Source organism: Coenobita brevimanus, chromosome 60, assembly GCF_032717465.1.
Source record: "Coenobita brevimanus isolate Jiangsu-jjx chromosome 60, ASM3271746v2, whole genome shotgun sequence".
Lineage (NCBI taxonomy): Eukaryota > Metazoa > Arthropoda > Malacostraca > Decapoda > Coenobitidae > Coenobita > Coenobita brevimanus.
In genome coordinates, this window is record NC_137013.1 from 27,208,953 (window position 1) to 27,230,512 (window position 21,560).

The 21,560-nt window shown below is 40.2% G+C and overlaps 1 protein-coding gene across 1 annotated transcript in view; it reads right to left on the bottom strand.

Annotated features, from left to right (window-relative positions):
- LOC145403335 (beta-galactosidase-like) overlaps positions 1-21,560 on the bottom strand; it is a 415,229-nt gene that overhangs the window by 35,500 nt on the left and 358,169 nt on the right. Inside the window, exon 12 of the mRNA XM_080275127.1 lies at positions 18,591-18,836. Within this exon, the coding sequence (XP_080131253.1) occupies positions 18,591-18,836 (246 nt within the window). The remainder of the gene's footprint in view (positions 1-18,590; positions 18,837-21,560) is intronic.

The following is a 21,560-nucleotide window of genomic DNA, read 5'->3' on the forward strand; positions in this document are numbered from 1 at the left end:
TACTACACTGAATGGAAGAGAAATCAGAATGAATTATACTAACTGGAGATTTTAATCATCATCATCATCATCCAATCCTACATTGCCTCAAGAGGAGTGTAGGGGCCTGGGGCTAGGCAGTTGGTCTCGACATTTAAGATGAGAGTGACCAGCCTAACTCATCCCTGAATGCCATTACATGAGCAATCAACCCCAACCACCCCCTGGATATAAACCTTCACTGACTCAATTCGACTGGAGTGCAATAATTACCCACTAAACCACCTGGTGCCAAAATTTGGTTATATGGTTACCACCCAGCATAGTAAATGGAGTCCTGGTGTACGGGAAACAATTTGGCTTGTCACTCAGTGTAGAGTCACCCACAGGCAGAATGAAAAGAAAAGAATGAAGGAAAGAAAGACAGAAGAGGGAGTATAAAGTTACCCGTAGGCAGAAGGACAAGGAAAGAATGATGGATGGAAAGACAGAAGAGGATGGAAGGAAAGAAGGATGGAAGACAGGAAAGGGCAGACACCCGAGAGCAGCAATACATCGAGTGAGTGGATGGTGAGCGCCCCCACCTACCACTACAAATATAGATTGGAATACTCTAGATATAATGAGCCAAGAAAGCTGTTGGGACCAAAAGCTCCTGGATCTCATGCAGGAGTTTTTCCCAACGCAACATGTAAGGGAAAACACCAGAAAAAGAGAACTCTATGGACCTTCAGTGCTAGATCTTATATTTACTAGGCAAGAAAATGACATTGACAATTTAATGTATCATCCTCAGTTTGACAAAAGCGACCATGCAGTACTAAATTGCGCCTTCAGGATTGCATATGACATAGTTAACAGCAATGAATGTTACAAGAAAGAGCCTAAATTATAAAAAGGGACACTACCATGACCTAAAGAAGTACATCTTAGAAACTGATTGGGAAAAGGAGCTTAGAGGACAAGATTCAAATGCTATATACAAAAAATTCTGTGATGAAATAGGAGTCCAGATGTATATTCCAAAGCACAAAGAAGCAGAAAAGAAAATAAAGAAATGGTTTAATACAGAATGTAAAAAATCAAAAGAAAAAATTAGATTTGTTGTGGAACAGATACAGAAGACACAATAGTGAAAGGGCATATAACAACTACAAACAGGCAAGAAACGATTATACAAGAATAAGGAGGGAAGCCCAAAAACCGTTTGAGGAGGATATCATAAACAAAAGTAGTGATCAACCGGAACTATTTTACAGCTACATCAGAAGCAAACACCAAAGTAAAAGATAAAATACATTCCATTACGGATGAGGGATTCACCTATACACAACAGAAGGATATTTGTGAAGCACTAAATAAAAATTTCCAGTCAGTTTTTACAAAAGAAAATAATTTTGAGAGGAATGATATGGAACATGCATACCCATACATATTATCAGATATACAAATATCAGAAAAAGAAATACAAGAGGAGTTAAGAAAATTAAACAAAGGAAAAGCAAATGGTCCTGATGAAATTTCATGTTAGGTGTTACATGAATGTGCAAAGGAGTTAAGAAAACCATTATCTTTAATTTTCAAGGAATCCTTGGGACAAGGTAAACTACCTGATGTTTGGAAGAAAGCAAACATTGTTCCCTTACTCAAGAAAGGGAATAGACAAAATCCACTCAACTACCGACAGTATCACTAACCAGTGTTGTAAGCAAGGTATTAGAAAAGCTGATAAGAAAAGTTTGGGTAAATCACCTAGAAGAACACAATATGATGGCAGAAAGACAGTTTGGTTTCAGATAAGGGAAATCCTGTGTTACTAATCTGTTGAGCTACTATGACAGAGTAACAGAAACATTACAGAAAAGAGAAGGATGGGAGGACAGTATCTATTTAGATTTCAAGAAAGCATTAGACAGAGTATCGCACCAAAGACTTTCATGGAAACTGTACCATCAAGGATTAATCCGAGGCAAATTGTATTGTTGGATGCAAGATTTTCTCAAAAAAAGAGAAATGAAAACAGTACTAAGGGGAAATTACTCATCATGGAGAGAAGTGACTAGCGGAGTTCCACAGGGCTCAGTGCTGGCACCAATCATGTTTTTAGGGTATATAAATGATACAGACAGCAACACTGGAAATGAAAGCTATCTTAATGCAACACTGGAAATGAAAGCTATCTTAATGCAACACTGGAAATGAAAGCTATCTTAATATGTTTGCTGATGCAAAAATACAACGGACAATTACTGATGTAGACTCTTGTAAAGAGCTACAAGAAGAATTAAATAAACTTCATGAATGGAGCAATACATGGGAAATGGAATTCAATGTGGACAAGTGTCATGTAATCAAGTTTGGTAAAAGTGGAAAAAGACCTGACTGGGATTATAAGTTAGGAAATAAAACCCTACACACATCAGAAAGAGAGAAGGACCTAGGTGTGATTATTAATAACAGACTATCTCCGGCTGACCACATCAGTGAGAACATACGGAACATGTAAACACTGCTTGCAAATATGAGAACAGCATTCACATACATAAATGAAGACATGCTAAGAAAGATAATAACATCATTTATCAGACCAACCCTCGCGTATGCACCAGTGGTCTGGAGTCCTCATCTCAAAAAACAAATAGATAAAATTGAAAAAGTTCAAAGGGCCACTACAAGATGGGTACCAAGCTTAAGGGATCTAAGCTATGAAGAAAGACTAGAAAAATTGAATCTGCCAACACTACAGGAAAGAAGGAAAAGAGGAGACATGATTATGCTATATAAATGCATATCAGAGAAGGAGAAAATAGATATACATGATTACATAACCTATGGCGATTCATCAGCAAGACACTGCAAAAAACTGCATAAAAAGAGAGGCGATAAAGACGTAAGGATATTTAGTTTCCCAAATTGAGCAATTGATCAGTGGAATGCACTGTCGAATGAAATAGTGTGTGCCAACACAATTCATAAATTCAAGGATATGTACGATAAATATGGTTTAAGACACGGGACAGTACAAGCTTGACTCATTCCTGTAAAGATACAATTAGGTAAGAACAATTAGGTAAGAACACACACACACACACACACACAAAAGGAAGATTGGTGAAATGGCCAGTACAGTTGTTAACCATGAGAGTATTATGGAGGAGTTCAGAAATGATACAGACACAATTAGGCATGCAAGTAGTCTGACAGACCAAAACAGTGATATTGAAGAGAAGATAACCCAGGTGAATGAAGTGATGCAAAGTTATAAAGATGATGTAGAAACTACGGTACTTATGGTGAAATGGTGAAAGGACTGACTTAGAAACAAGTCAAAGAAAAAAGCATTAGAAAGAAAATTTAAAAAATAATCCAAAACAACCCAAAACTGGTTAAAGATTCAGCAGATATCGATAAATCTATAGTAATCACTGGTATACAGGAGGAAGAAATAAAAAACAAAATTTCAAGAGACAAAAAGATGGCAAATATAATGAGCATATTGAAGGAAGTATCAGAGGAAATCTGTAATAAAGGCATAGAGGAACACAAAAGGTTAGGTAAATATGAGAGAAATACCGGTAAGTCAAGGCCTCTGAGAGTAACCTTTCAGAGTGTGAACACTGTGAAGGCAATACTAAAAAATGCAAACAGACTCATGAAAAAAAAGGAATTTAAGAAAGTATGGATAAAAGGATGCCTAACTCAAGAGGAACTGGGAATACTAAAAGAGAAAAGGGAGGAGGCAAAAACAAAGAACGAGGAAAGATCAAAGGAAAAGAACTTTTTTTTTTTTACAAAGTAATTAGATTGCAGGGACGAAAGTGGTACATAACCAACCGGGAACAAAAAGGAGTAAGGTAGGAGACTCAAGTTATGGCAAGTATGTAAACAAGATGGTTAGACTGATGTACTCAAATGTAGATGGAATGGTGTCTAAATTTCTAGAGATAAAAGACTACATCAAAGAAAAGGAACCACACATTATTTGCCTGACTGAAACAAAATCAACCCCAAAGATATCCAACAATACCCTAAACTTAGAGTAATACAATATATGTAGAAGAGACAGAAATTTAAGAAAGGGAGGAGGAATTATAATCTTAACAAAGAAATCTACAAGTCAGGGAGATGGAACTTGTTATACCCTCACAAGTAGAACTGGTTGCATTGGAAAATAACACAGCTGAAGGGAAAATAATTGTGGCAAATTTATACATGGCACCCAAAATAAACACTTAGGAAAGAGGCGAATGTGAAGACCTGGCAGAACGTACAATTCAAAGCTTAAGAACATTATTACATAGAATGGAAGAGAAATTTGAAAGAATTATATTAACTGGAGATTTCAATTCAGATATAAATTGATATACTTCAGCTGTATAAAGCCATTGAAAGCTGTTGGAATCAAAGGCTCCTAGATCTTGTGCAGGAGTTTTTCCTAACAGCATGTAAAGGAAAACACCAGAAAAAGAGGACCTGATGATCCATCAATACTAGATCTTATATTTACCAGGCAAGAAAATGAAATTGGCAATATAATGTATCACCCCCCATTCAGCAAAAGCGACCATGCAGTATTAAATTGTAACTTCAGGATTGTGTATGACGTTACCAGCAGTGAGAGTTACAAAGAGAGTCTAAATTACAAAAAGGGCAACTATCATGACCTGAAGAAATATTTTTTAGAAACAGATTGGGGAAAAGAACTTAGGACAACAAAATTTAAATATTATATATAGAAAATTCTGTGCTCTTTATGAAATAGGAGTCCAAAATTACATCCCACAGCACAAAGCAACAAAAATGAAAATAAAGAAATGGTTTAATACAGAATGTAAAAAATCCAAAGAAAAAAGAGAATTGCTGTGGAATAGATACAGAAGATAAAGAAATGGTTTAATACAGAATGTAAAAAATCCAAAGAAAAAAGAAATTTGCTGTGGAATAGATACAGAAGACACAATGGTGAGAGGGCAAATAACAACTATAAACAGGCAAGAAACAATTATACAAAGACAAGGAGGGAGGCTCAGAGACGGTCTGAGGAGGACACCATAAATAAAAGTAGTGATCAACCTATGCTTTTTTACAGCTACATCTGAAACAAAACCAAAGTTAATGATAAAATACAGTCCATTACAGATGAGGGGATCATCTATACACAAGAGAAAGATATTTGTGAAGCACTAAATAAAAATTTCCAATCAGTTTTTACAAAAGAAAGAAATTTTGAGTGAGATGATACGGAACATGCATGCCCACATGTATTGCCAGGTATACAAATATCAGAAAAAGAAGTATAGGAAGAGTTATGTAAAGTAGACAAAGGAAAAGCAAATGGTCCTGACGGAATTTCAGGCTGAGTGCTACATGAATGTGCAGATGCGTTAAGCAGACCATTGTACAGTAACTTCTCAAACAATGCGAGGGTTATGTTCCTGGAGAGGTCGTGTTATCTAAAAACACGTTATTTAAACATAATTTTCCCATAAGAAACAATGGTATTATTGGGGGTTACGTTCCTGGACTCTGGGAAAGTCTACCCCTTTGGGAAGTTATGCTACTCTAAACTTAAAAGCAACAATATTAATTTGAAAGAAAATCCATGTAAAAAACAAAAACAGTATATTTGGGGGGAAGTAAACAACATCTGAGCCGTAGTTGGGCCAAAGCATTGTTTACTTCTCCCCAAATACATACAGTACCGTTTTTGTTTGTTACGTAGATTTTCTTTCAGTTTTGCTTCTTTCACTGCATTGTGAAAGTTCCTCAACATTAATAATGCATTAGTAGGTCATACAAACAATACAGCAAAAGTAACATTTTCATTATGAGCAGGTCACAAACAATAACAACACACAGCATCTCTTCATCTACGCATCACTCGTCGTCTGCTGGTGTCCCTCCTCACCCCACTCCCCCACCTCCAGCCCTCCCCCATCCCCTGCTGCTCCCCCTCCTCGCTCTGCTGTCCCTCCTCGCTCTGCTATCCTGATATGTAAACTCTTAATTTACCATAATGAAACAGATACAATATATACAGTATATATATATATATATATATATATATATATATATATATATATATATATACATCTTTTCAACTGAATAAATTAAACTGTCCCCAAGACGGTCTATCAGCTCAGGACTGTTCAAGGTGCGCGTGGCTAATTTGAAAACATCACGTACGTGTAAAGTCGCGTTAAATCGAGAAATCCTTGTTAGTTAAACATTTCTTCTTAAATACTAGCTCGTGTTAAAATTAAAACGCGCTGTTTAAACTCGCGTTAGCTGAGAGGTTACTGTATTTAATATTCAAGAAATCCTAATGTCAAGGTACGCTTCCTGATATCAGGAAGAAAGCAAACATTGTTCTCCTATTCAAGAGAGGGAACACACAAAATCCACTCATCTAGTGACCAGTATCACTGACCAGTGTTGTAAGTAACATACTAGAAAAGCTGATAAGGAAAGTTTGGGTAAAACATCTAGAAGAACACAGTATGATAACAGAGAGGCAATTCGGTTTTAGAAAGGGAAAATCATGTGTTACTAATCTATTACGCTACTATGAGAGAGTTACAGAAACAGTACAGAAAATAGAAGGATGGGTGGACTGTATCTATTTAGATTTTAAGAAAGCATTTGGCAGAGTACTGCACCAAAGACTTTTATGGAAACTACAGGTACCATCAAGGAGGTATCCAAGGCAATCTATACTGTTGGATGCAGGATTTTCTCAGAAAAAGGGAAATGAGAACAATATTAAGGGGAAATTACTCATCATGGAGGGAAGTGACCAGTGGAGTGCCACAGGGTTCAGTGCTGGCACCAATTATGTTTTTAGTATATATAAATGACAGACAGTAACACTGGAAATGGAAGCTATCTAAATATGTTTGCGGATGATGCAAAAATTCAAAAGAAAATTACTAACACAGATTCTTGCACAGAGCTGCAAGAGGAATTAAACAAGCAATAAATGGCAAATGGAATTCAATGTGGGCAAGTGTCATGTAATTAAATTTGGTAAAGGTGAGAAAAGACCAGATTGGGATTATAAGTTAGGAAGTAAAACCCTACACATATCAGAAAGGGAGAAGGACCTAGGAGTAATTATCAATACCAGACTATCTCCAGTTGACCACATCAGTGAGAAGGTATGTAACATGTATACATTGCTTGCTAATATGAGAACAGCATTCACATATATAAATGAAGACATGTTGAGAAAGATATCATTCATCAGACCAACCTTGGAAAATGCATCAGTAGTATGGAATCCTCATCTCAAAAAACACATTGATAAGATTGAAAATGTACAAAGGGCAGCTACAAGATGGATACCAAGCCTAAGGGACCTAAGCTATGAAGAAAGACTAGAAAAATTGAATCTACCAACACTATAGGAGAGAAGATAAGAGGAGACATGATTATGCTATATAAATGCATCTCAGGGAAAAAGAAAATAAGACATAAATGAATATATAACTTATGAGTATGCATCAGCAAGGGGACACCGCAAAAAACTACATAAAAAGTGAGACGATAAAGATGTAAGGAAATTTAGTTTCCCAAACAGGGCAATTGATCAGTGGAATGCACTACCAAATGAAGTAGTGTGTGCCAAAACTATTCACAAATTTAAGGATATGTATGATAAAAATGATTTAATACACGGGATTCGAGCCTGACCCATTCCTGTAAAGAACTCTAACATACGGAAGTGAAGCTTGGACGTTGTTGGAAGGACACAAGTCAAGAGTGAGAGCAGTGGAAATGAGTTATTTAAGAGGAGCTTGTGGAGTCACATGGAGAGACAGGCTGACGAATGAGGATATAAAGGAGCGTTGTGGTGTTGACGTGGATGTGATAGGAAGCGTTATGAGGAACACACTGAGGTGGTTTGGCCATGTGGAGAGGATGGAGGGTGAAAGACTGACGAAGAGAGTGTATGTGAGTGAGGTGGAGGGGGGAAGAGGGAGGGGGAGGCCGAGGATGAGATGGAGGGATGGGGTGGAGAGGTATATGAGAGAGGGGGGTGTGAGTTGGGAGCAGGGCAGTGAAATGGCGGGGGACAGGGCGACTTGGAGGCGATTTGTTTGTGGCCACCCCAAACGGGATTGAGGCGTCTGGCAACAGATAGATAGATAGATAGAACTCCCTTAACAGGAAAATAAAAGGAAAAGTGATAAGAGGAAACTCTGGCTCAAGCCCAAAGAATGGCTGACCCCAATACAACACTAACCTAACTGAAAAGGCAACATGTCCTGGAGGAAGGTGTGATCCAAGGAGACTATGAAGAGACAGGAAACCTGTACCACAACAGATGCATAGGCCCCTTGCTTGTCCTCTTTTGAAACAACCAGAATAGCAAGGAAGACAACACTCAGCTAACTTTATTTTTAAAAAAATAAATAAATTAAAAAAAAATAAATAAACGAAAACAGCACAATGCACAAACAAGTGGTATGTATCCATGCAACCCTCGCAACACCATACTGGAGTAATTTCACAAGTAAGTAGATGCCTCTGCTGATTAATTCTCAAACAATTTTGTGATTCTCTGCCAAGCGAATTCAAGTACAAGGAGTCTGTTTTATGCATGTCAAGGAGTATAATGCATTCGAAGCAGTACTGGAGGATAGTAATTGGCCATATTGTTGTCAGTTATGGAGGCTTCCAAGCACTTCTTCCTTCTAGTTTATTTTCCCACATGGTTCATCATTAATATTCTCTTGCTTGTTATTTACAATACTTTTGTCAACAGTAAAAAAAAAAAAAAAAAAAAAAAAAAAAAAATCATACAATATGATACTAGGGTTTCACATACAAAGATACACTGCTAAGGAAGTACTAGAAAGCTTCCTAAGATAACAAGAATTCCATCCCAAGAGTGAAAACTTCTGACATGAAAAGGAGAGGTGTTAGGGTAAAAGACTGTGAGATACGAGGTGTGAGATGATGCGTGAGGGTGACAGACAACCAGAGGACACTCAAAAAAATGAGGTGAATGAATTAGGGATGAAATTTGGCCACAAGAGCAACAAAAGTAGGTAGCAGAGGTACAATAACTCCCCAGTTGTCCATCATAATTCAGCCAAAGCCATGCTGTTTAATGCATTTTTTTGGATAAAGCTGTACTACCCCCTTCCAGCCCCTCTGTAAGGGGTATGATTGCTACATAAACCCTATATTGTAATGTATAACTATCCAGCATAGAAAAAACAACCCTAAATAGAATTTTCCTGAAAAAAAAAAAAAAAAAAAAATCATGATATTATACAGTATTGAAAGTAAATGAGAACAAGAGTAAAGTGATGAAGTGTACGAGGTTGGTAGATGGTAGGGGGATGAATATAGCTTTGAATGGCGAGTTGCTTGAGGAGGTAGAGTGTTTTAAATATCTAGGGTCACATGTTGCTGTGGATGGAAGAATAGATGCAGAAGTGAAGTTTAGAATAAATGAAGTAGGAAAGGTGCTGGGAGGAATGAAAAAAGTGTTTAGATGTCATTCGCTTAGAATGGATGTAAAGAGAAGGCTGTATGAGGGTGTTGTGGTACCGACTGCATTATATGGGGCTGAAACATGGAATATGAGTGTAGCAGAGAGGAAAAGTCTGAATGTAATGGAGATGAGGTGTCTGAGGAGTATGTGTGGAGTGACGCGTATGGATCGAGTGCGAAATGATGAAGTGCGAAGAACTGGAGTTGTTCAGGAGATGGCTGGTAGAGTTGCGCAGAGGGTGTTGCAATGGTTTGGGGATATGGAGAGAACGGATAATGAGCGATTGGTGAAAAAGATAACTAGATCTGATGAGAGGTGTATGGCTGAGAGGAAGACCACGAATAGGATGGATGGACAGTGTGAAGAGAGCGCTGGATGCAAAAGGGATGTCTGTTGAGCAAGGAAGAGTGGCTGTGCGTGACAGAAATAAATGGAGAGAAATTGTGAATGAATAAGTGATGACGCAGCCCTGAGGGGATATTCTCCCGCATTTGGTCTGATCAGCTTTCAGGTCAGGTGCGGGTAAGGGGATGGGTCTGTTATGATGTGGCAGGGGTAAACCAGCTCTGCTGTCAGGCCCTGCTGCAGATGTCACTGATTGCATTGCGCAGTTGACCCTTGTGCAGTGTGGTGCGGTGAGGATCTGTCCGTTCTCCCCTTTGGGGCTAAGATGCAAATGAATGTGTTTGAATGGATGAGTAAAAGGGGAGTGTGTCGTCCTGTCTCGGTTACCTCCCTTTCCTTGGGGGAAGCAACCTAGGTATATAGATAGATAGACATACAGCATACTGTTCTTACGGTAAAACAGGCAGCACAGTGCAATATTTTACAACAAAATATACAGCTATTCTATACTGTACTGTATTCACCATACTGCTGTACAGTCAGGTCCTGCTATTCGAGGGGGTTATGTCCGTGAATGCTGAATTCCGCAAATAGCCCAAACCTATCAAAGAAGTCACTGATTGCAATGTTTAGCCACTCCTGTTACCTACAAACCCACTATAATATCTGTAAATGCATTTGATGGCACATTAATACTTTCTAAAAAGATAGTACAGTACAGGATGATACACAAGCACTTCTGGGTATAGTGTACTATACTCACCATGCAATGATGACTATTAAGAGTTTGCCATGCGCTGAACAGCACATACCTATACAGAATAACTGCACAGTTTAACTGTATAGGACAGTATTAGAAAACATGCAGAAAAATCACTCATGAACCACTAGGAACTGCTGATGCCGTGGGAAAAGCAGGAAATATCTTGAAACAATTTCCCAGAAAAATCCGCGAATGTGTGAAACCGCGAAGAGTGAACCCACGAGTAGTGGGGGTTGACTGTACATATCATAGAAGAATTTGCTGATTATTCCCATGTGATTAGTGTAGAGGAGACACCATAGTTCATTACCATGTGAACTGCCTGATCATCTCCCACTTCTTCTCGAGAGACAGATGTTACTAGTGCACCTGATAGGAGGGGGATTCATGAACACACATGCCATCACAAGGGCAAGCAACACAAGCCCTTGCAAAAGCTCTGGTGTAGCAACAGAGAGCACAAACTCCATGACAAATTATGCATGCACCTACACCAGACAGCTTATTGCATGTGGCGGAGGAGGAGCTGGCAGGCTGGGCTTTGTTTTGGTGGGCATTGTCGATGGTGGGAAGTGGCGGGTGGTTTGAAAATTTGGTCTCCCTGCGTACTGTTGGTTACTGCCGTAAAAAATGGATATTGCTTTAATTCAGACAGATTTTTTGCTCTTTTGGAAAATGATGTTTCTCAGGTAATGCAGTATTGGATAAATGAAAGATTACAAAAATAGTTAACGGTTTGAACAGACACAGGTTTGAGTCCAGGCAGAGCAAAAAAAACAATATGATTATGTGCATTTTGTTAGAATACACTGTAGCACCAGTTGGACCGGGCAGTATCCCTGAGGTGGATGGAAAGCTAGTGACAGGGAGAGCTGGAGCTCCTGTTGCAACAGCCCTCACGGTTTGCTTCTGCCCATCCCACATTGCTGAACCGTGTTTCAATAACACAATGAGTACGCCAACATACTCTCCTATAAATTTTCTTTCTATTATCTACACCAAACTACATACACATTACACCCCACACTTACTGCTCCAAAATTTGCAAAATTGGCATTGTAACATCCAGCCTCAGAGACCAGGGGAAGGGGAAGGGGGACAAATGCCCCCACCATCTGCCCCTCTCCCAGTGACAACCAAGTGAGATGCATGGAAACATTGTCTGACGCACTATTTTCTGAAATATTCATGGTCTATCCTCGATTTTCCCCTCTGTTCAACACCACCTCTCCCTGTAAAACTCACCTTTTCCTCACTAAGACTTGGCTGTCTGAGGTGACTGACTGCAAACCCTATTCTGTATCCTCCTACTTTTTCTATACATACTTTAAAGCCAAAGGTAGTTGTTGTGTGAATGCACACAACTCAGCTTGTTCTCGTATTCCTGAACTTGAATCCTCAGAATTTTCTATACTCTTGCTTTGGCTATCCTGTCATTCTTTGACTAAATATATCTGTGCTGTGTACATATCCCCTAATTCTACAGACTATGAAAAATTCTTTGACTAACTTCTAAGATGAACACATTCTTTTCATTTCTCCTTTCTCTGTTCACCACCACCTTTGACTCACCTCTCCATTCACTGATCCATCTGGTCTTTTCTATCCTTAATGACCTAGAGCAATCTGTACAGCATCCTACCCATATCCCTGACCACTTTGGAGAGAGCTCCAACATTATGAATTTTTCCTTACATTACAACTAAGCCGAGGATGAGATGGAGGGATGGGGTGGAGAGATATATGAGAGAGGGGGGTGTGACTTGGGAGCAGGGCAGTGAAATGGCGGTGGGACAGGGCGACTTGGAGGCGATTTGTTTGTGGCCACCCCAAACGGGATTGAGGCATCTGGCAATAGATAGATAGATAGACAACTAATCCGCTTGTTTAACATGTTAATCTTTTCTCTCCACTGGGCTCCACCATTCACAACCTTATAACCTTTTACCCATTCTAGGTGATTTCAGTGTTCACCACCACCTTTGACTCACCTCTCCATTTGCTGATCCATCTGGTGAACAAGCCTGCATCTTTTCTATCCTTAATGACCTAAAGCAACTTGTACAGCATCCTACCCACATCCCTGACCACTTTGGAGAGAGTTCCTACATTATGACTTTCTCCTTACAACTAATCCTTTTGTTTAACATGCTAATCTTTTCTCTACATTGGGCTCCATCGTTCATAACCTTATCACCTTTTAACCTGTCTTATCGCTCCAGTGAGGCTGTGGACCCTCTCAAGAAGCGGAAGCAGTGGCACTTTGGGGCTGCCAACTTAGAGGCCTTGAGGCAGTACCATTTTAATTTTCCCTGGAATGATCATTGCTTCCATGACCAAGAACCATCTGAGTGTGCCTCACATATTACAGAGGTTATTCTTTTGGGCAAGGAATCATACATTACTTCTTGTATTCTCTGATTAATGCAAGAAAACCATGGTTTAATCACACTTGTTCTAATGCTGTCCACAACAAGCCTAAATCAGTTATTCCCAAACCATCCCTGAATCTCATCTCTTTTCTGTTTCTGCCTGGAATTATGAAAAGTCTGTTCTTCGCTCTGCTAAGAATAATTTCATTTGTACTAAATGCTCCGAACGCTCCTACTCAGATTCTTTCCACTCCTTCTGGCACTTTGCCAATAACCTTTCTAGCAACTTCACTTCATCAGCCTTCCCTCCTGCAACTCTTTCTTCTACTGAAAAGGCAGAACACTTTGCTCGGATTTTCTCTTCCAATTCAACCCTAGATGATTCCAGTGCTGTTCCTCCATCTCCTCCCCCTCTACTTTCTCATGACTAAATAAAATTTCTCCACTTGAGGTACTTTTTGTGCTCACTGGCCTCAATACTAACAAGGCGTACTGGCCTGACAGGCCCCTCCTGTTGTTCTCAGAAACTGTGCTTTTGTGCTTAAACCCTGCCTAGGTAAACTTTTATGCCTTTACTGACTTGTACCATACTTTCTTGCTGAAGTTTCCTCTCATTCAGCCTGCCCCAAAGTAGGGTGACCATTCCCAGTCCTCTAACTATTGCCCACATAATATAACATTCTGTATTTGTACAGTTTTTATGTATATTTTCTTAAAAATATTAAAGCACCTTTCCTATCATAACCTACTTACCGATCACCAGTAAGGGTTTCACCTAGGAAGCTCCACTGGCGACCTTATCACCTTCCTTCCAGATGAAATACTTCTCATTTTGGGACTTTGGTGAAAGCTTTGCCATTGCATTTGACATCTCAATGGCTTTCAATTGAGTCTGGCATAAGGCTTTAATTTCCAAACTACTTTCTTATGGTTTCTATTCTTGTGTGTGTCTTTAGGATGCTCCACTGTGACCTTCTCACCTTCTTCTCAAATGAAAGGACTCCTTTCAGGACAATGGTGAAAGCTTTGCCATTGCATCTGACATCTCAAAGGCTTTCGATTGAGTCTGGCATAAATCTTTAATTTGCAAACTACCTTCTTATTGTTTCTGTTCTTCTATGTGTGCCTTGGTCTCTAGCATTCTTTCTGGTCATAATATAGCTACTGCTGTAGATGGCCACCATTCTTCTCCTACAGCTAAAAATAATGTGTTCCTCATGGTTCAGTCCTGTCACCAACTCTCTTCCAACTTCATCAATGACCTTCTGAGCTAAACATCTAACCCTATCCATGCATATGCTGATGACTCCACTCTTCACATTTCCACTTGCTTCCCACAGCATCCTTCACTGCATTTACATTAACAAACACAGGATGAGGCAATGGCACACCTAATTTCTGACCTGGCTTACATATCTGATTGGGGTCAGAGAATACTTGTTGTTATTAATGCACCCAAAACCCATTTCCTACATCTTTTGATCCAACAAAATCTTCTGCAGTATCCTTTAATATTTAACAAAATCCAACTCAGTCCTACATAATCTCAGAACATCCTCTAAGGATTTATCATGGAATGAACATTTTACCTCACTTGCAAATATGCATCCACGAGATTAGGTGTAAGCCAACTCTGTGCTTTCTTTACCTCCACATAGCTGCTGACTCTATACAGGGCTTTTATTTGCCACTGTGTAGAGTACAACTTTCTTGTGTGGGGGGGGGCTCCCCACATGCAGCTCTTCTCAACAGGGTGGAATTAAAGACTTTTCATCTCATTAGCTCACCTCCTCTTACTGACTCCTTTCAACCTCTGTCTTTTTGCCGCACTGTTACATCTTCGTTTCTTTTCTATTGCTACTTCAATGGTCACTACTCTTCTGGACTTTCTGCCTGCATCCCCCCCTCCACTGCAACAAGTACACTGCACACTTTCATCCCTTTTTGGTTCATCTTTCTCATGAATGAGTTAACCCATCAGGGGCTAGCCTAATTTAAAAAATTTTGTGCACCCAGGACTGCCAAATTTAGCATTTTGAGTTATTACCAGAAACCTATTCCACATCAATAGTTATTCAAGAAAAACACAGTCTTAGCCCTTGTTGAGGCCGTTATGCAGTCCTGGCGGTGGGGAGTGGGGCCATCTCGCACTGCCGATCAGCTGTTTGTTTGAACATCCCGCCACTCAAGCTGATGTGGTGATGCCATGACCACCCCCAGTGATACAGGGTGTAGCTGATACTGACAGTAGCCAACCAAGCATAATGTCACCACATAATGTCATTTTCATTATAGAATGCAGTAATACTATTCATGAAAGTCGGACTGTTCAACTAAGTCACATAACAGTGGTGGTAGAAGAATGTGAGGCAACGGCGCAAGTGACTCAAGCCACTGCCATGGATACTGCCACACTCTGACTGGGAGTAGTGGCATGGTAGTAGTGATGGAGATACGCCACCCTCTTCACCCTCACGTGGTCGTTTCCTAGACAAAACAATTTCATGCTTCCTGCCAGCAGGAAACAAAAATGACATCAGCACTTCCACTGAACCACTATCACTATCACTGCCGAGTGTGAGGGCGAGTGGATATGCCACTCGAACGTGTGGGGAGAATCAGCTCCTTGTAGTCCACAAAATCCTCCTCCCTAGGCTCAAATGCCTCTCCTGATGATTCCACACTATACTCAGTGGTACTGCCTTGTTCTTGGAGCATTTCCAGGGCATCAGCAGTTGAAATGGAGGCTTTGTATGGGTGGCGTCCAGGGCCGGAGCTCGGTATGCTGTCACTCATGGGATGCAGAGCGCAAACAAGCATAACTGTTGACCCCTTAACCGTGGGGCGTCACTTTCGTGATGCTCGGGTGCAATGGATCATACCGCGGGGCGTCACTTTTGCGATTCTGTGCTATTTTGAATTCACCCGGGCTTTCAAGTGGTTGCTTGTATCATCTGTCAGTACTGCCAGTGTCCAACAATAGTCAGTGCTGCTAATGTCATCTGTACTCCCATCCATTGTTGACAATTTAGCCATTTCTCTCCGTTCTTGACTCCCCTCCCTACCTCCCCTCCATTACCCTCTCCTCCTGCCTGCCCCAGCTGCGCTGCGCTAGGCAAATCTTGCTCGGATTTTTCCACTCATTTCATCCATTGAAATGAGCCCTATGCCCTATTCTTGTGAAAAATAATATATATATATATAATGAAAAAAGGTAACTGATAGTGCCATACACCTGGAATGGGCTAATTATCACCTGGCAACACCCTATGTACACACGTTCGCTAATTTTCCCTGGTTATTTCCCCTTGAAATATGCTGTATGATCTGTTCTCATAATAAAAATATATATAAGAAAGGAAGGGAGAAGCCTAAGTGATATTTATATTCACCTGGAACTACCTAAATTATTATGTATTGTCTAGATTTCCTGCCAATCATTTCACAGCATATAAATTACCAGCTGTCACCACGCTGACGTTATCAACCCTTGGCGGCCCCATATCCGCCTCGTCATTCAGTTCAGTGTTGTCTCTTGATGTGAAACCACGTCGCACTCGCGCCTCTCCATTTCCGCCACTTCTAGAGGGCCCTGTGACCTCTACCCCTACTAAACCTCGTGTGGGAAGAGGTAAAGGACTAAGTGACTCTGCTGTGGAGCGTGAACTGGCTAATTTATCCATGATAATGATGGACAGTGACTACAATCTTTCTGGTGAATCGTGTGATGAGCCAGTGGAGAAAATGGTGATAAACTACGAGTGCTTCAGTGTCCCTAGTTCATCCTGGCTCCAAGGGAAAGGAGCCCTTAGTTATTGGAAGTGACAGTGTATAACAAAGTGTCAATAAAATAGAAATGTAAATAATTACTAATATAAGAATATGAGTACAAATACTTGGAGTAATGACAGTGAAAGCTTTGCTCTCCACGCTAGTTTACTGAACGAGAAAGTGAATGCCTGGAGTGAAAATAAACTACTATTACTGAAGGAAACTTATGGATAAATACTGTACATATATATAAGCGTAATAAAGTACTAGGAATATAAAGGGTGAGTGTGTTCATGAATAATAAATGACAGAATACCGGCGGGGAACGAGCGCAAGTGGGAAGCTCATACGTGCTCGTAATTTTCATTGCTTTCACGGTGTTTTTTTTTTTGTGTGTGTATGGATTCCAAACTACCTGAAAATCACAGAATAGTGTTTCTAGTGATAATATCAGGCTGTGGTAATCATATTACAGGGTGTCGGGAAGTGTAAAGTGGAGACTTCGTTACCCAACTTCAGAAGTCTCCACAAGTCCTACGGTAGTCGACAAAGGCTCAACAAAGATCCCAGAAGAAAGCTGAAGGCATGTGCCATGTGCATATGTAATTATAATATTCTAGGACTAATAACTGATTTTTGGCAAATATTTTCAAAAAGTCAGTCGGAGCGCAAATATCCTCGCTTGAGGTGCGCGGACCGCCTCCGACATGCCCGCACTTAAGGGGTTAATGAGTACTGTGTGGGTGGCAGGTGCAGGATGCCAATTACTGATTAACATGACAAAGCCATCTCAAGGCTTACACCATGAATATTTCCCTTGTAAGAGGCCCGCGTTACAAAAAAAAAAAATCCAGAAATTTCCTTGAACGTCTGTCAGTTTTCATTGGTCTCTCATACACAAAAAATCTGGACGGCTCCCAGCCGACATTCGTCCTGAGGGGGTTAAGTGATACTCCTAGTCCTTCATGTATGCAGCAGGTCAACTATGTAACTGTCTTTGGTTAAGTGATACTCCTAGTCCTTCATGTACTCAGCAGGTCAACTATGTAACTGTCTTTCACTGTATTTCCATCTGCCTATGACTCCAGCATTTTGAACACAATGTGTCCAGGTTTCTCAAAAACAATGGATTTTGAATTTGGCCCATTTTACATATATATATATATATATATATTTTTTGTGGTAGGTGGTGGCAACCATCATCCACTCACCTGATGTACAGTAGTGCTGCCTACTTCTTCCTTAGCCTTTATCATTCTTTTTCTGTGCCTGCCCTTCTCTCTTCCTATTTCTCCCATCTTTCCTGTCACTTCATATTGCTTTTCTTTCCCTTACAGGTGGCTTTACATCGAGTGACAAGCCAAATGGTTTTATGTAAGCCAAGAAACCATTTACAACGCTGGGTGGTAACCATATAACCAAACCATAAGTGCTCCCTATGTGTCAACAAGTGGGTTGGTGGAGGGTTAGTGCCCCTCCCCGTAAAACAAATAACTCAAAGTCAAATGACCACCCCTTACGGGATTATGGCGTCTGGCAATAGATAGAATATAGATTTTATTTATTTTTTTTTTTTTTAATCTTGGTGGTTTCTAGCCTTTGGTTCTTTCTCTCATTAAAAAATAAAAAAAAATCATTTTTAAGACTCACCCAACATGTCATAAAACACTCATCCTGATATCAACATACTAAACACATCAATGAAACTACTTGTAGCATATGTCAGTATTAACAGTTTGGCATCAGTGTTTAAGTGTGGTATGTAAGTATGTGGATGCTGAGCCTCAGGGAATGGACTGTTCAGCCTGTTTCGTGTTTGAAAAAAAAATAATAAAAATAAAAATAATCAAATCACCTTTGTCCATCCATCAAGTTTGAGGAAAGTGTCGAGTGGGTGTGGGTCTTGATTAGGGATGTGGAAAGTGCCACTGTAGATGGTTAGTCCCCCAGCTGGAGTTCCAAGGGGTGTGAGGGGCTGTGGGAGAAGCTGTGGCAGTCGGGCAAGAGTGGCACGCAAGAATGTGGTGTTGGTCAGTGGAAGAATTGTCATTTTCCAGTTCTTCAACATGTGGTGGCCCAATGTTACATTGGCTGTCAGACCCTGAGAAGGCAACATGGATGATTACAATAAAACCAACATCACCACCATCATCATCACCCTAACACAATAATTCTGTACACCATTTCATCATTACTGAAGTAATCCTGACACTATGTTAAACATTACCATTATTATCAAAATCATCTTAACACTATGACATCCTCATCATCATAAACATTATGGTAGCATAATCATCACTCTTACCCTATAAAAGCAATCATCATCATCACCATCATGAAATACAGCATCATTCTAAAAAGGGTTGGAACAAAAAATCCAATTTAAAAAAATATATATATATATATATTTAAATCAGATTTTTTTTTTTTTCCATCCATCCATCCATCCATCATCCAATCCTATGCTGCCCCACGAGGAACGTAGAAGCCCGGGGCTAGGCAGTTGGTCCTGACATTTAAGATGAGAGTGACCAGTCTCACTCATCCCTGAGTGGCATTACATGAGCAATAAACCCCAACCACCCCTTGGATATAAACCTACACCGGCTCAATCCGATTGGAGCACAATAATTACCCACTAAACCATCAGGCGCCAAAATTTCATTATATGGTTACCACCCAGCGTAGTAAATAGCTTTCTGGTGTACAGGAAACCATTTGGCTTGCCACTCAGTGTAGAGTCACCCATAGGCAGAAAGAGGAAAGAATGAAGGAATGAAAGACAGAAGAGGGAGTGTAAAGTCACCCGTGGGCAGAAGGACGAGGAAAGAATGAAGGAAAGAGAGATAGAAAAAGATGGAAGGAAAGAAGGATGGAGGAGTTTTTATTATAACTGATTATTATTACTTTTTAAAAAAATTTCACTCCATTATTCACATTTCACCTTATATACAAGAATGCACGCATTTTTTCTGTGTACAGTACAGTAATATGTTTAAAGCCATTCTTGTAAAATGTAAAATATATACAGTAAATCCTTGTTTTTTTCCGCCAAAACCTGGCGAACTGTGACTCATCGAATTGTGAAGTTAAGAATCAATGGGAAAAATAGAGGAGCATTCCGGTGGGACATGTACCTACCCTATCAGAAAGTACTATAACACCAAACAGGCCCTACCCAAAATTAAATGAAGAGTGTTTGCTAGTGCTAAAACAGCATAAAACAATAAACATGTGATTGAAAAGACATTAAAACTGTTATAAAAAGCTGCAACACCAAAAATCCTTACCAGAAATAAAGTGAAGACTGGCTTGAGTGGCAAGTGAAGGTGTGTTGAGAGTGGAAGGGTTAGTTCCCGATGTCACTAACCAAGGAAAAACTGCCACTTTTCACCAGATTATTTAATTTTCGACATCAAAGTACGTAAACTAAACCCCGGTCATTTTATGTGCCCTCTTTGTCGCTAAAAGGTAAGGAGAAATTATAACAACATTATTTTACTCACTGCTACAAGGAAGAGAGGCTGTAATACAGCCACATAGAATGTAAGAGGTGCGAATGATGAGGTGAAAGAGAGAGAGATTGTCCAGGTGCTTGAGGGTGCTATAGTGGATGTATGTGGAATAACTGAAACAAAAGGAGAAAGTGTGAGAGAATGGGAGTATGGATGGGGTATATGTGCAGGAGTAGGTGAGAATGAGAGGGCAAAAGAGGGAGTATGTCTAGTTGTGAGTAAAAGATGGAAGAAGAGCAAAAGACAGTATGGATCACTTGGGTCAAGGATTGTTTGGGTAAGGTTGTATGCTGGAATACAAATGTGGGCGATTGTGTGTGTGTATGCGTCAACGCAAGATCGTGCTAGCAGAGTGAGAGAAGAGTTCTGGACAAATGTGGAAGTGTGCATGGAAAAGTTTGGAAGGAATGAGAGAGTGTTTTTGATCGGTGATATTAATGGTAAAGTTGGGAATGTGAAGGTGGATGGAATAGTTGGTGAGTGGGGTGTGCCCAGAGATAGATGAGAATGGCAGTGCGTTAGTGGACATTTGTGCTGGGAGAGGGTTGGTGATAGCCAATACCCTCTTCAGGCATAAAATGATCCACAGGTATACATGGCGAGTGATGAGAAGGGCGGGTGGTGAACTGAATGAAAGGAAGGCAATGATTGATTATGTGTGTGTGTGGATGAAAGGATGCGAAGATGTGTAATGGATGCAAGAGCTTATAGAGGTTGGGGGAGTGGACTTTCTGACCACTACTTGGTGGTGGTCAGAATTAGGATCCAAGTAAGATGGAGAAATAGAAGAAGGGAAAGACGAAAGGAAGGAGTAGTTGCAAGGAGAGTGGAAAGGTTACAAGAGGATGAGAAAAAGGCAGAGTATAAGAGAGAAGTGGAGGAACGATTGGGCAAATATGAATTGGAGCAGATGGGGGACATGGAAGGTGTGTGCAGGATATTTACAGAAGAAATATGTACAGCATGTGATGTGGTGTGTGGGAGGAAGAGAAGACAGAGGGGGGTGCAAGGAACAGCGTGGTGGACTGAAGAGGTGAGACAGGCTGTGGCACAAAAGAAGAAAGCATACAATGAATGGATGAGAAATAGGGGCGTGGAAGAAGTTGAGAGGCGGAAGAGAGAGTTATATATAGAAAGAAAGAAAGAGAGGTGAAAAGATTAGTAAGAGAGAGTAAGAAGAGAGTGGATGAGGAATTTGGAAGGAATTTGAGTGTAAAGTGGAGGGACTGTAAGAAAATGTTCTGGAAAGAGGTGAAGACAATAAGACAGGGTGGAAGTGAGGTTAGTAGGGGAGTGAAAGATAAAAATGG